The following is a 13,003-nucleotide window of genomic DNA, read 5'->3' as shown; positions in this document are numbered from 1 at the left end:
AACTTATTCAAGTTCTACAAAGAAAGTCAACTTCTACTGGAGATAACAATACTCACAGTGCAAATAAAAATGCTACTGTAAAGAGAGATAGTGGCTGTTACATGAGTGAAGATATTGACAAATTGAATCAGTTTACCGACGAATTGAAAATTGAAAATACTCTATCATTGAATGAAATTTGCAGTAGGAATGAGAATATCGCCAAACTGAAAGATGAAATGTGTAATACTAATGATAGTGCCATTAAAGAAAATGACCAAATTTGTCAAGTAACTGATTTGTCTGACACCTCAAAGGAAAGTAAGTGGAATGGGTTTACCAAATTAGAAGTGGAATGCGACGCTAAAGATAGCGATGCAATGAAATCATATACATGTAAAACATGCAATAATTGTATTACAAACGGAGAGGAACAAAGTTGTACAGAAAGAATAAGTTTGAAAGCTGGATATGCGACAAGTATAGCTAATTACACTATTGAAGAAACAAAACTCAAAACCTTAGATGTTTGTGAAGCGACTGTAGAAAAGGAAACCTACACCGATAAATCAGCGGTAATCTTTTAACCTTCTACTGCACTTACTAGTTCAAAATATGTTACAATATTGAAAAGTATTCAGTTAAAAATAACTGGGAATTTGAATAAGATATTTCACACTGTGTTTTAAGCATTGTTTCAAAATAAATGAGGCGTCCGTGGCCGAGTAGTTAAGGTCGTTGACTTCAAACCACTTGCCCCTCACCTCTGTTGGTTCGAATCCCGACAGGGACTTTGGATTCTTTCAGGTGAGGAAGCTATCCAGCTAGCTTACGGAACGTAGGTGGTTCTACTCAGGTGCCCGTTCGTGCCTACCATAATGCATGGAAGGCCACCTGAGGTCTTCCTCCACCAGTAAAGCTGGAACGTTGCGATATGATCTATACTATGTCGATTTGACGTAAAACACAAACCAAACAAACAAACAAAAGTAATATTTTAAGTATAAAGAAAAGATATACTCCATTTCAGGTTGATACTCATATTGGTACAAAATCAAATCACTGTGGATGCTTTATTAGAGGTAAGTCAAACACTCTTAAAGACAGAAAGCTGGGCTCTAATATTATGCTTATTTCCCCCACCCTAAGAAGAAATTCGTTATAAGGGATTCATAAATGGTGCACTTTGATGTCAATTTTTTCAAGCTTGGAGGGCTTTGTTCCAGTAACATATCGACATAAAGGATGAATGAAAAATAGATAACAGAATCAATTCAACTTCGAATGATCTTAGAATATGATATCAGACGCATTTTAAAGTTGCATGCATACAGATGAGGTAAAATATGTCAAGAAAATTAAACTTTAACTTGAGATATGCTAAAGATGTTTTTTAAGTAATATAATTTATGGTTCAACTCATAATTTGCATTTTATGTGCATTTTATATTTTATTTGAGACTGATATAAACATACTGCTGAATCGGTCTTAAACCCTCAGTTATACTGTTCTGCCTTTATATGTAACTAATTGTAGCATTAGTATTTAAGTAATCTTAAATTCATGAAGAAATTTAACCTTTCATTGTGGTACAACATTTTGTGCTGCTTCGGAATTGTATTAGTGTGTGATTTTGTATGATTAATCATAATAAGGGTATTAGATGGCTTTTTCGCTTCTTTTTGCACAAAATGTACGCGTGTTAAAAAAAAGTTTTAATCTATTGAATTTTATGTGGCAATATAAATAAAATACAATGCATGATCTTAGTTTGTTTTCACGCACAATGCAGTGAATATATATCGTTTTAGATGAAGCAGATTCCATATCAAGAATGGGCATATACCTAGAAACAATGTCTACAAATAGTCCAGACTACAAAGTTATAGAAGAATTAAAATTTAAGAGATGTCGTGTAACAATCGTTTGTGTGAGTAGCCTATTTCAAAAGCTTAATCCAAGTTCTTTTTCTTATACCCTTTTGTTTGTTCTGAATTGCGAAAGCCGTGCCAGGTATACAATACAATATAGTAACTTATGTGTCGGACATTTTTACGTGTTGTACCACAATTATTCTGAAATGTACCTGCTTGCTTAGCTCAATAGGGAAAGTATCGGATTGGTGGATTGTTTGCTCTTCGACATATGATCAAAAGCTGTGTTTAAATCGTCGCAAAACAGAAAAAATAAAGTAAACAAAAACTTTCTGACTTGACATAACTTCAATTTAGCAATACTTTAAAATTTAACTAATCATACGCGTTACAGGCAAAGACATTTATCTGACAAAACATCTCATTAAAATGCTCAGTATAAATTATACATATATTATGATTTTTATGTAAGTCATGACATGAAACATACTTATCTTTGTCCATTCTTATCAGATACATAGAATAAGTAATCAAAATATGTTGTCAAGATTTACACGTCAAAAGGAACTTCTTCAAGAAAATAAAGGAAATGCAAATGTGCAGCGACTATTCCATTGGTCAAAACACCTGAAGGCTGTGATTGAGGAAGGGTTTGGCACTGTGATTACAGAGCATGGGTCAGAAGGTAACAAACATAAAGTGTTTTAACTATGAGAATCAGTTAATGTTCATTTGAGTTTTAAGATTTGTAAAAGAAAAATCTTTATAGTTCTTATAATGATGTCAACACTGTTAGATATTCACAAGTTATTTTTTCGGTAATTTAAAGTGATTATATTTGATGATGACAGTACACAAAGTTACTCTCATTAGTATCTTTCCAGAGTTATTCTTTTCAAATCACCCATTATTGTTCGAGTCTGAAATCAACAACTTTGATGCAAATTTGAGGACTAACTCTATTGAAGAAAACTCTCGGAGGTAAACATTTCATCTATTAATTAGCATAGACTTTTGTAATTGCTCAACACAAAGAAAGAAAGTTTAATAAATTGTAATATTTCAGTATAGGGCCCAGTTTGTAATTTTGCAATAAGAACAATAATAGTTGGTATATTTAATGTAAAATCGTTAAAGATGCATGTCTCTAGATGAATTTAAATATTTCAAGAAAACTTGAGAAATATGTTCTACCATTTTAACCTTTTACCCCATGAGCATATTGCGAAAAATGGCCGATTTCATTGAAAAGTCTCCTGTAACAAGTTCAAACTGCCATGCAACTATGAAAAATGATTCAATACTGATGAAACTTGACAGAAGTGGGCACATCCCTCTTCTGGCAACTCCCTGATGTAACATTTGGGCGGGGGACGGCGCCAGAAAAGTGGTCACTTTTTTAACAACATTTCTAAATCAAAAAACAGTATTTGGGGCCTAAATAGGGCATTTTTTCATTGTTTGAGGCCTCAAGGGGGGGGGGGCAAAAAGCCGTCGAAACACGCTTATATATAGGAAAAGGTTAAGAAAAGTAAAAAGATTCAAGATTTAGATAATAATTTACATGAAATGTGCGATTAATTCCTGATTGTGCAGTAAATATCACCATACATCTATTTCTTGTCTATCGCTTGACATTTTTTGTAATTTACGTGTATTGTACGTGCCGATTGCGCTTTAAAATTTACAAAACAGTTGTCTGATATATTTTAAAATTATTTGAAAGAGGATATCGTTTAAGATATATCATTAAAACAGAGAAACTAAAGCTATTGTAAAATACTTTATAGTGTTAATCAGATTATAAAATATGATTGCCTGATTTTATTATAACTTATTTCATTTGTAGACTTTATTTTATGCTTTTGAGTGGGTTACTGATTTATCCGTGAAAATTATATTTGATAATTTTACAAAAAATTATCATTATATAATAACACACTTTTTAAAAAAAAAGATTTGTAAATTAAAATTCTAAACAAAAATGTAATGCAATGTGAAAAAGCAATGACAGTCATACCCCTGAGGGATAAATAAATTACCTGGCATTCGCAAGTTCAAATCGCTTCTTGAATATATACACATCTGTCAACATTTATTGTCTATAACATATCTAAAAACTGTTTTCTTCCTTATGAATAGATAAAATATTATCAAATCCAAATGAAATATATCCGGATCAAACACATTTATTCTTTCCTCGTATGAAATAAACAACTTTTAAAAATGGCGAAATCTTTCATTGCTAAGGATAATCTAATATCTACTTCGTTTCTTTTTTTTTCGGAAATAAGCAGCTCGGCGTGGTGTCACTTTTTCATCTTCTAGAATTGTTTGTTTTAATAATCTAAACAAATGATCACACGTAGCCTTTCTTAACGATAAATTATCTTATTCTCTTATTGCCATTTAATGTTGATTTTTCAACTTACTTTTTAGCTCTGACTAATTCGTCTGAAATCGCGGTTACCAGTGGGAAGAACATATTTTGATACTCCAGAAAATATTAAGGAAATTTCATAAAGTTGTATTTAAGCATAAAATAAAAAAAATGTGTTTATTTGTTGAGTAAGATGTAATTTTATTTTATTTCATGAACTTAAAAAAAAACAGAATTTTCACGTGAGAATACTGTTTTCAAAGGTCACTCACTGAAATAAACTTTCATCTTACACGAAACAAAAAAATATCCTCTTTGTAAAACTGCTCAGCAATTGTAATATCGTTGGTAAGAAATATCATTTTAGAGCCTATTTAAACGAAAAATCACTTTCAGGAGAAGTATCTTGTTATGCAGTGTGTGTCTGGGAAAAACGAAAACAGGAACTAACACAAGTGTTCCTTGTGAAGCTTATCTAGAGACTTTCAAAGAATGCCATTCCTTGAGAATGAGAGTTGATTTTAACAACGATTTCTACCTCAAATACAAAATACTGAATGGTGATCAGGTAAAACATTGTTAAATGAGTGAATGATTTACATTTTCATTATTTTTTACAAAACCTCAAATGTCCAATACATACTAACTAGTTGCCAAATATGATTAGCCTGAGTTTTTAAGATAAATTAGTTTTTTTAATGTCCCATACAATATTGGGAAATTCAGCATAAAATTATCTATAAACTAGATCTTAGTTTTTGATTAGTTATCATTTGAACTTTAATGACACAAGTGAAAATCGTTGCTTCTTACTAAGAGTATATTAAAGGCAGTATACATCCAGTAATAAGACCTTAACTATATTATTCATGTTTATTTCAGGTATACCCAGAGTATTTGGTAACATACGAAACACTTGATACATGATGAACCGTCATTGGGATACATAATTATGGTGATACATATCTAAAATAAAACAATGTATACTAAAAAACTATCATGATGAGTTTTGTCACATAAACTTCGCGTCACATCTGCAGCGGAGATGTTTTTTTAAATAACCACATAAGTGCTAATCTATGATTAATTTAAAAGCACGAACCTGTAACTGAATAGGTTAAATATTACATCAAAGGTATTTTGTATTAATTTGAGTCACATTGTTAATGAATTAAAATAATGAATTGCATAGGCAGTCAATAAGATAATGAAATGGATAATAATTGTTTCTGTTATTTATTATATATTATTGCTCAATTTGATGTACTTCATTACATATTAAAGCATAAAGTTTTGATGTATTATGAAAACCAATAATAAATCATGTCGGCTAATCATAATGTTTTTGTTCCTTTGAAATGTGTTAGAAATAAAAAAAAGAAAATCATAAAAAACATGATAAGACTGTCTTAATAGGTCAATTGTTCAAACGTGCATGTGTACGTTACATTACAGTTTTAACAATTGAAAAACAATCAATGCGCGTTTATAAATTAGGCTAACACATTTAAATCCCCTCGTGCATGTATTTCAGACATGTCTTAGATAAATGAAGACACGAATTTTTTACTTCACAGAATAGCGTTAAATGGTCTGTATAATATGTGGACATGCAATTATCACGAATCAAAAGCAGCAACGACCTGAATCATTCAATGAGGCAGCTCGACAAGTGTACTTCTGAAAATAATATAAGACACAATTAAGTGTGCAATAAATTATTTCCCAATGTATCTATTGTGAAAGCTTAAAGTAAACATGTGATAAAATCGGGTAAATAATTGTCTCAGAGGGTCCATGTATTGTATGTATTGTCCTAACTAGATTTCAGGTCTATGCTATGCTCGTCAACTGAAAACCCGTGTACAAGAAAACCGTTGTTCTCTCGTTCCCGTTTTTGTTGTGTTTATTTTGTTGTTGTTGTTGTTGTTTTGTTTTTTTTGTTGTTTTTTTTTTGTTTTTTTGTTTGTTTTTTTTTTTTTTTTTTTTTTTTGTTCGTTGTTTTGTTTTCGGGGGGGGGGTAATTTTTTTTGTTATAAACCCGTTTGTAATCTACTACGTAAAGCCAAGAGTGAATGAATGAACATAATTTCAATAATTTTCCGAATAAGACTGCATTTTTAGAGCCAATGTAAAAAGTCATGAAAAAGATGAGGAAAAGTTTTATTTGGAATTCTATATATTGTTAACTTTCATAGTATTACATCTTTATCGGATATTTTTTGGCTAGCGATTTCACTCACTTTAATATCAATGTCTTCTCACGAATTTAATGTTGTTATACTTTGCACAGCATAACACATAAGAGTGTTACACTCTTTGGTTATTTAGGTATAAGTTAATTTGTACATTTTTGAACGTTGATTTTTGTTTAACAAAAAAAAAACGCAGAAAAAATAATGGTCAAAATGCCATCATTAAGATTCAGATATAGCCTCTCTCGACGGCGATTATATACAATGACCAAGATTTGAAACAGTTTGCTGTACACCACTGCATTAAGCCAATCAAAGCGAATTCTTCAATTTCAAATGATAACAAAATGGACGTCATGAGGGATGCTTAAATGGACTCGCCCAACCGCCATGGGTTGCTCATTCGTACAACTGAAAAATACCATTATCAATGTACGAACTCAGTACCAGTCTTTAACCTCTTGCAGGATAAACACAGCAAATTGCAATATTCTTTGCTACATGTCATTTCTAATTAAAGAATGTAGTCTAAAAAAGAGTATATTTTGCATTCTTTCCAAACTTTGCACTTAAAGAAAAAAAGCGTTATAAATGCTTTCTTCCGGGCGAGTTTAATACTATGAATGTTGTTATTGTATCATGCCTATAATATAGAAGGTCAGTTATAGTCCTTTTCAGAAAAAACTTCGCAAAGCAGTTGACGGAGTATATAACGTAAATTCCATTTATAGCATGTTCACAGAAATCAATTTTAATGTGTAGCAACTAACTGTTGTTAATTACGCAAGAAGCTATTTTTTTGCAGATTGATGCACGTACTTATTAAGTAATGCATGTAGTCTAACTTGTTATACTACAATCAAGTTATTGCCATAAGTTTCTCATGGGCAATACTGTTCTGACCCAGCAGAATGTAACTGAGCGCGTCAAAACATCTTGACAAGAACGGAATGGTAGAGTAAATCAAGTTTTTTTGTTTGCTTTATGTGTTGACTACATACAATAAAGTATAAGGCAAGAAAGGAATATGATTTCTATATCATGGCTGAACGGCGGTTCCAAGCATTTTTGGAAATGCTAATACTTGTATTTGAATAATAATTAACCATTAAAGCAGTACGCATCCAGAAGATATAGAGGATATTTGTCATTCTTGAAACTACTATTTTTAAAGCTCACTCGTTGAAATAAAATTACATCTTACACAACAAACACACACATTTTCTTTTTATTTTATGCTTAAATACAAGTTTTAATGAAATTTCTTCAATATTATCTTTAATATTAAAATCTATTTCCCCACTGATAGCTTCATTCTTAGTCGAATTTCCTATAAATACAAGAATTCATGAGCTGAAATATAAGTTCGACCATCAACGTTAAATGGCGATGATATTATTTTTTTAATCCAAAATCATGAATGATCATTTTAATAATAAAAACAAACAAGTTCTAGTAGCAAAAAAGTCAAACCATCCGACTTTATTTCCGTTACTTACGGCGAATGTATATTAGACCAGGCTTTGAGTAATGTTAAAGGCGCCATTTTTAAAAGCTGTATATTTCACGGGAGGAAAATAATTGTGTTTGATTCAGAGGGATATGATTTGGATTTTTAGTCATATATCTTCTTATAAGAAAGAGAATTTATTTGAGGATTGTTACAGACAATAAATAATTGTTGACAGATGTGAAACATTCAGAAAGCGGCTAGGAATAAGGAAAACATGGAATTATTGAAAGGCTACTTACGAACGCTGGGTTGTATACTTATTCTACGGGCTGATGACTGTCATTGCTTTTCAAGTTTTCATATTGTATTAGGCAGTTATTGCTCGTAGGATACTTAAATATGCCTAAATGTCATCAAGAGCAGTTTTGCATGTAGAAGGAAGTGAATTTCAAGACGGTAAAAATGAAACAAAAAAATTAGAGACGATATTTGGTGATGGTAAAATAAATTAATTGAAGTAAGTTTATTTTTTTCTTTTTATTACTTTTAGAATTTAAGTTATTTATCAATTTCAGCTTTGTTCTCTCCAAAATAAAGATAGATGGTTTAATATTTTAATATATCTATTGTGCAATATTTGCACGTATAGGTATTAAAATGTATCTTATTTTTTATTTTTTTGAATGCGATAGCAAAATTTTAACCGTGTCGGGATATATGATATGGCGAGTTATATACCTTGTGTATAGTATATACAATAATGCTGGATAGTACTTGTGTAGGGGAAATTATTTTATGATAATATCTTATTTCTATCATGTAAGGTATATATATATATATCACTTGTAGCTATTTGTAGAGTGAAGTAAACCCCATTTAATGTATACCCCGTTACAAATTTTTACTTGATTTTTCGTGAAACGATAGGCAACTTTATCTTTGATTTTATCGGCTGGTGTTATAAATAGGATTCAAACTGATATTATAGGCAGTTTGTTGACGATTAAGTAAGTACTTTACCTAATACATGTATGACTTCTATTCTATTCTGTTTCCATTCAATCAGTTGCTTATTGAATTACATACTATAAGTACATATTTAAAATATAGGTTGTATATACATATGTATAAATACTTTATAAAATTTCTTCTTTTTTCTCGTGTATTTGAAATCGAAAGTACATATGTTTATTTACATATGTACGCTTTTCGTAATTATACCTTGTGATATTAATTTTCGATTAGATGATTCTTCGAGGATGAAAATAATGTGATTCTACAATCGCATCTTCTCGGCCCTTTCCGTCAAACGTTGGATAAGAACCTTAACACAATAGTAAGAATACCCATGGGGGATATGTAATTTCGGTCTAACCTACGCCAAACTAAATATGACAAAAAAGTAGTAATACGTGGAGTGCTGATTAAATCTATTCCGATAATCATATAAGGTAAAAAAATCCACTTAAATAAAGTAATTTTATAGATATAAAAGTTAACAGTACATTATTTATATACTTTTTATTATGATTGTAACAACCGAAAGTATAAAATGTCTACTTGCTGACATTAATTCGGATTTGGAAAAATTGTCAATCATAGGCCATTTTGTTAAATTTATAATTGTCAGATATATTTTTAATCATAATTTAATCGAAATAGATTTTGTTTAGCCTTTGGATTTCAGATATTTTAATTTGTTGTGCGAACCACTATTTTGTAACCATGTGATAGAACTACTTTAAATAGGTATTTAATCTATAGTTTTTTATCGATAATAGCTGAGAAATTCCGATTGGTGATTTTAGGGCAGCAAATCGTTCTCGTTATGCTTAAACTCTTGACGATAAGTATGCTTTTTTCAAACTTTAGAAACACAACATTTTGTAGCTAAGTTACTACCTGCTAAAACTTGTAAACTCTGTTGTTATTTAAGACATGTAAAACCTAAGAAAATAATTGATTTTTCATTCTGTTGAAAAGGCAAACATGTGTTTTTTTAATGTTAAAATGGATTGAGATTATGATTATGATTTCGTTCTGATAAAAAAAATCGATTATTTAATTAAACAATCTTCATATAAACAAACAAAACAACATTCATTTCCGACAATTTAGAATGTGAAAACAATATATCATTTTAGGACAGTATCAGAAATAATTATTCATAAAAATGAATTCAATGCAACAATAAAAAATGGCGCAACTTCAGTATCCAGCAAAGGCAAATACAAAAGATGCAAATGAGATTGAAACTGATGACAAGGAGGCAAAAATACAGTACTATCTTGAAGCATATAGGCATTATATCATTCAGTGTATCAACCCTGAAGACCTTTTGTTTTATGAACATTTTAGTATTGGTAAGTTCTTTCTTTTCGAACAATGGAAAAACTGAAAAAGATAATAGAAATTAAGCGAATGTCCATTACAATTGTTGCATATCTATTTGAAGAATGGCATTAACATAACTCTTTTTGATCACTGGTAGTATAACTACTTTTTCTCACAGCTTAAAGTGAGTCGATTGTTAAAAAAAATCTTTTCAAAAATATTGACAATAGAGAACATATACAGTATTAGATTTGTCATCGTCACATAATTACAAAATTAATGTATTTATACATGTATATAACAAAACAGTCACAAAAGGAACAAGTAAACATTGAGTAAAACATTAGTATTAACTACATTACATGTAAATATATTTCATCACATACAAAATCACATTTTTATTCTAAAAAGATACCGTTAATGTCCTAATGACATGGCGAATAATAAGAGAAAATTGCAAGTGTATGGATGAAATATCACAATTCTTATAAAATATGGAAATGTGTATATGTATTTTGAAATCAAAACAGAAAGAAGAAAACATTTTCGGAAGCTCTCAAGATCTTCTCCAGATTCTACCCGTGTAGCGTCTAGAATGTTAGACACAATTATTTCAATGGAAGATGTTCCAGGCAGGTTTTCAGCTCTTGTCAAATTGTTTCAAGATGAATTCGGTCAGTTTATTTGTTTGTTTGTTTGTTCCGAGCCCATAATGTGTGTTTCTTTCATTATCATATAGATATGTAACTAAAGGAAACCGTTTTATATGCGTTTAAAGCTGTGTCAACTGAATTTGCAATTTAATTATTATACACAGAATATTAATTAACAAAACATTTCAATAATTCATGGCAAATACAAAGTCTGTTGTTCGAGTGCAAGGAGTATAGCCTTACCAAGAATTGATTATGATTATTTATATTCAACACTTTGTTATTGGAAATCAAACAATTAGAACAAACACGTTCAGTAAATAAAGCAAGCAAAGATTTTTTACCGATTAGATATAGCTTTAACATGAATATTTAATTAAACTATAGAGAATGAAAAGGTTTCACAGATTTTGAAAGGTGAAAAGATTCCTACGAATCATAGAGAAAATAAAGAGAAAATTCAAAAGGTGTGTTCGGCGGAATTATGCAAGAATCTGAATGTAACTGAGATCATTCCGCACCTTTTAGAAGAAAAGATGATTTCAGTAAACGAAGGAATAAAATTAAAGAACATAGCGGAAAAGGACACTCCTTTCAGTGCTGCAATAGACCTACTTCTTATCTTACCACATAGACATCCCAACTGGTACACGAGATTTCTGTATTGTCTTGTAAAATCTGGTCATGAAGATCTCGCCAAATTAGTGGAAAAGAATCTAAGCAAACGTACGTCCTGATTGTTGTTATTAGAAATGTTTATCAAACAAATACTAAAATCAGTTTCAATCTAAAATGTTCATGGCAATGCCTATGAGACCTTTTTCTTGCTTACACATCTATGTTTTGTAATCAATATTTGTTTCACGTTTACTCTAACCATAACATTCAAATGTAATTCTTTAACAATTGATTAAGTAAGTAAACAGGCAATTTTATGATGACCAAATTATTTCTGTTACAAAATAAAGCGTGTTCGATACAATCATTTCTGATTAAGCTTTGAAAATGAGCCTTTTATTTCTATTAGAAATCATCAAGGATTTATCTGTCCGAAACAATGACGGGAAGAGGCCCATGGACTATCATGACGATCTCATGTCATGTGGTAAGAATTTCTTTCATAGAACAATCAAATGTTATAGTATTTAATGCTCTATCTCTCCTGCATTGCATAAAATAGTTAAGAAACTTCTAGGTGTACCACTTTTCATCCCCCTTATCGTTAAGTGTCCGTAGATGACCTCCGGTCGTCGGTGTCCACAATTTCGTACCAAGGTGGATTTTTAAAAAACTTCTGAGGAATGTTCTTTATGTAATTTCTTCAAAAGTTATATGAATGGTTTCTTTCTAAAGCATAAGTTAGTCTCTACTATGTCTAAAAAATATTTAAAATTAAATCTTTAAGATTTCTTTCTCCTCCAGAGGTTAAATATCCAGACAAAGCTTAGATACTTGTTGTTTGGCATGCGGATTCACCTAGTGGGCTTGTCCTATAAATCAGATATATAAATCTTTGTCCTGGGCGTCAGTCTGTCTGCAAAGACATTAATTGTAACATGCCTTTGAAAACCCCTTTTCTCCTAAGCACATCATATATGATCTTTTTACTTACTTCTGCATTTGAAAATTGCGGACATTCCTAGCAATAAATCTCGAGTTAGCGATCAAGCTATTATGACAATCTTGTTTAACTTTCTCATAAAAAAGCGTTCAATATACCGTTTCAGTGTCCGGTTCAGATGATTACGGCCACGGACGTAGAAAAGGGTATAAAATAAACAGCTCAACTTCAACATTATCAGTGTTGACGCCATCAGAAAATGAAACTGATATAAAAGGTAAAATCATTCTGGCACAGTTTTTTACGGTTCGGAGATATTTGACTGTAGAATTATAGTCCCGGCTAAATTGACACATAGGTAAGACTAAAGATAGTGCAGTTGACACAGTTGGCAAAACAGAACTTAATGACTTCTGTTGAGAGTATAAAAAAGCCAGATACCTCGAGAAAAAGGAAACCAGAGATTAAAAAATCAAAACTACAATCAGTTCAATTATGTCTGGTCATAAAGTTATAAAATGAGCAACATGTCGCATGTCCATTTCAACGGCTCAAACAATATCTGACTTTTTA

At 30.8% G+C, this 13,003-nt stretch overlaps 1 protein-coding gene across 2 annotated transcripts in view; it reads left to right on the top strand.

The window, feature by feature from the left end:
* Positions 1-5,556, top strand: part of LOC132756301 (uncharacterized) — a 50,187-nt gene extending 44,631 nt beyond the window's left edge. Inside the window, exon 20 of one of the 2 annotated variants that reach the window (XM_060747345.1) lies at positions 5,117-5,556. In XM_060747345.1, the coding sequence (XP_060603328.1) occupies positions 5,117-5,161 (45 nt within the window). In that variant the 3' untranslated portion in view covers positions 5,162-5,556. Of the gene's footprint in view, positions 1-2,367; positions 2,578-5,116 lie in introns of those variants that run through there. The other variant, XM_060747355.1, reaches the window with a different exon arrangement.
* The last annotated feature ends 7,447 nt before the right edge of the window (positions 5,557-13,003 follow it).

The sequence above is a fragment of the Ruditapes philippinarum genome, unplaced genomic scaffold, assembly GCF_026571515.1.
Source record: "Ruditapes philippinarum isolate M1 unplaced genomic scaffold, ASM2657151v2 ctg151_1_1_1_1, whole genome shotgun sequence".
Taxonomy (NCBI): domain Eukaryota; kingdom Metazoa; phylum Mollusca; class Bivalvia; order Venerida; family Veneridae; genus Ruditapes; species Ruditapes philippinarum.
Note: the sequence above shows the minus strand (reverse complement) of the source record. Positions and strands in the feature narration are given on the sequence as shown.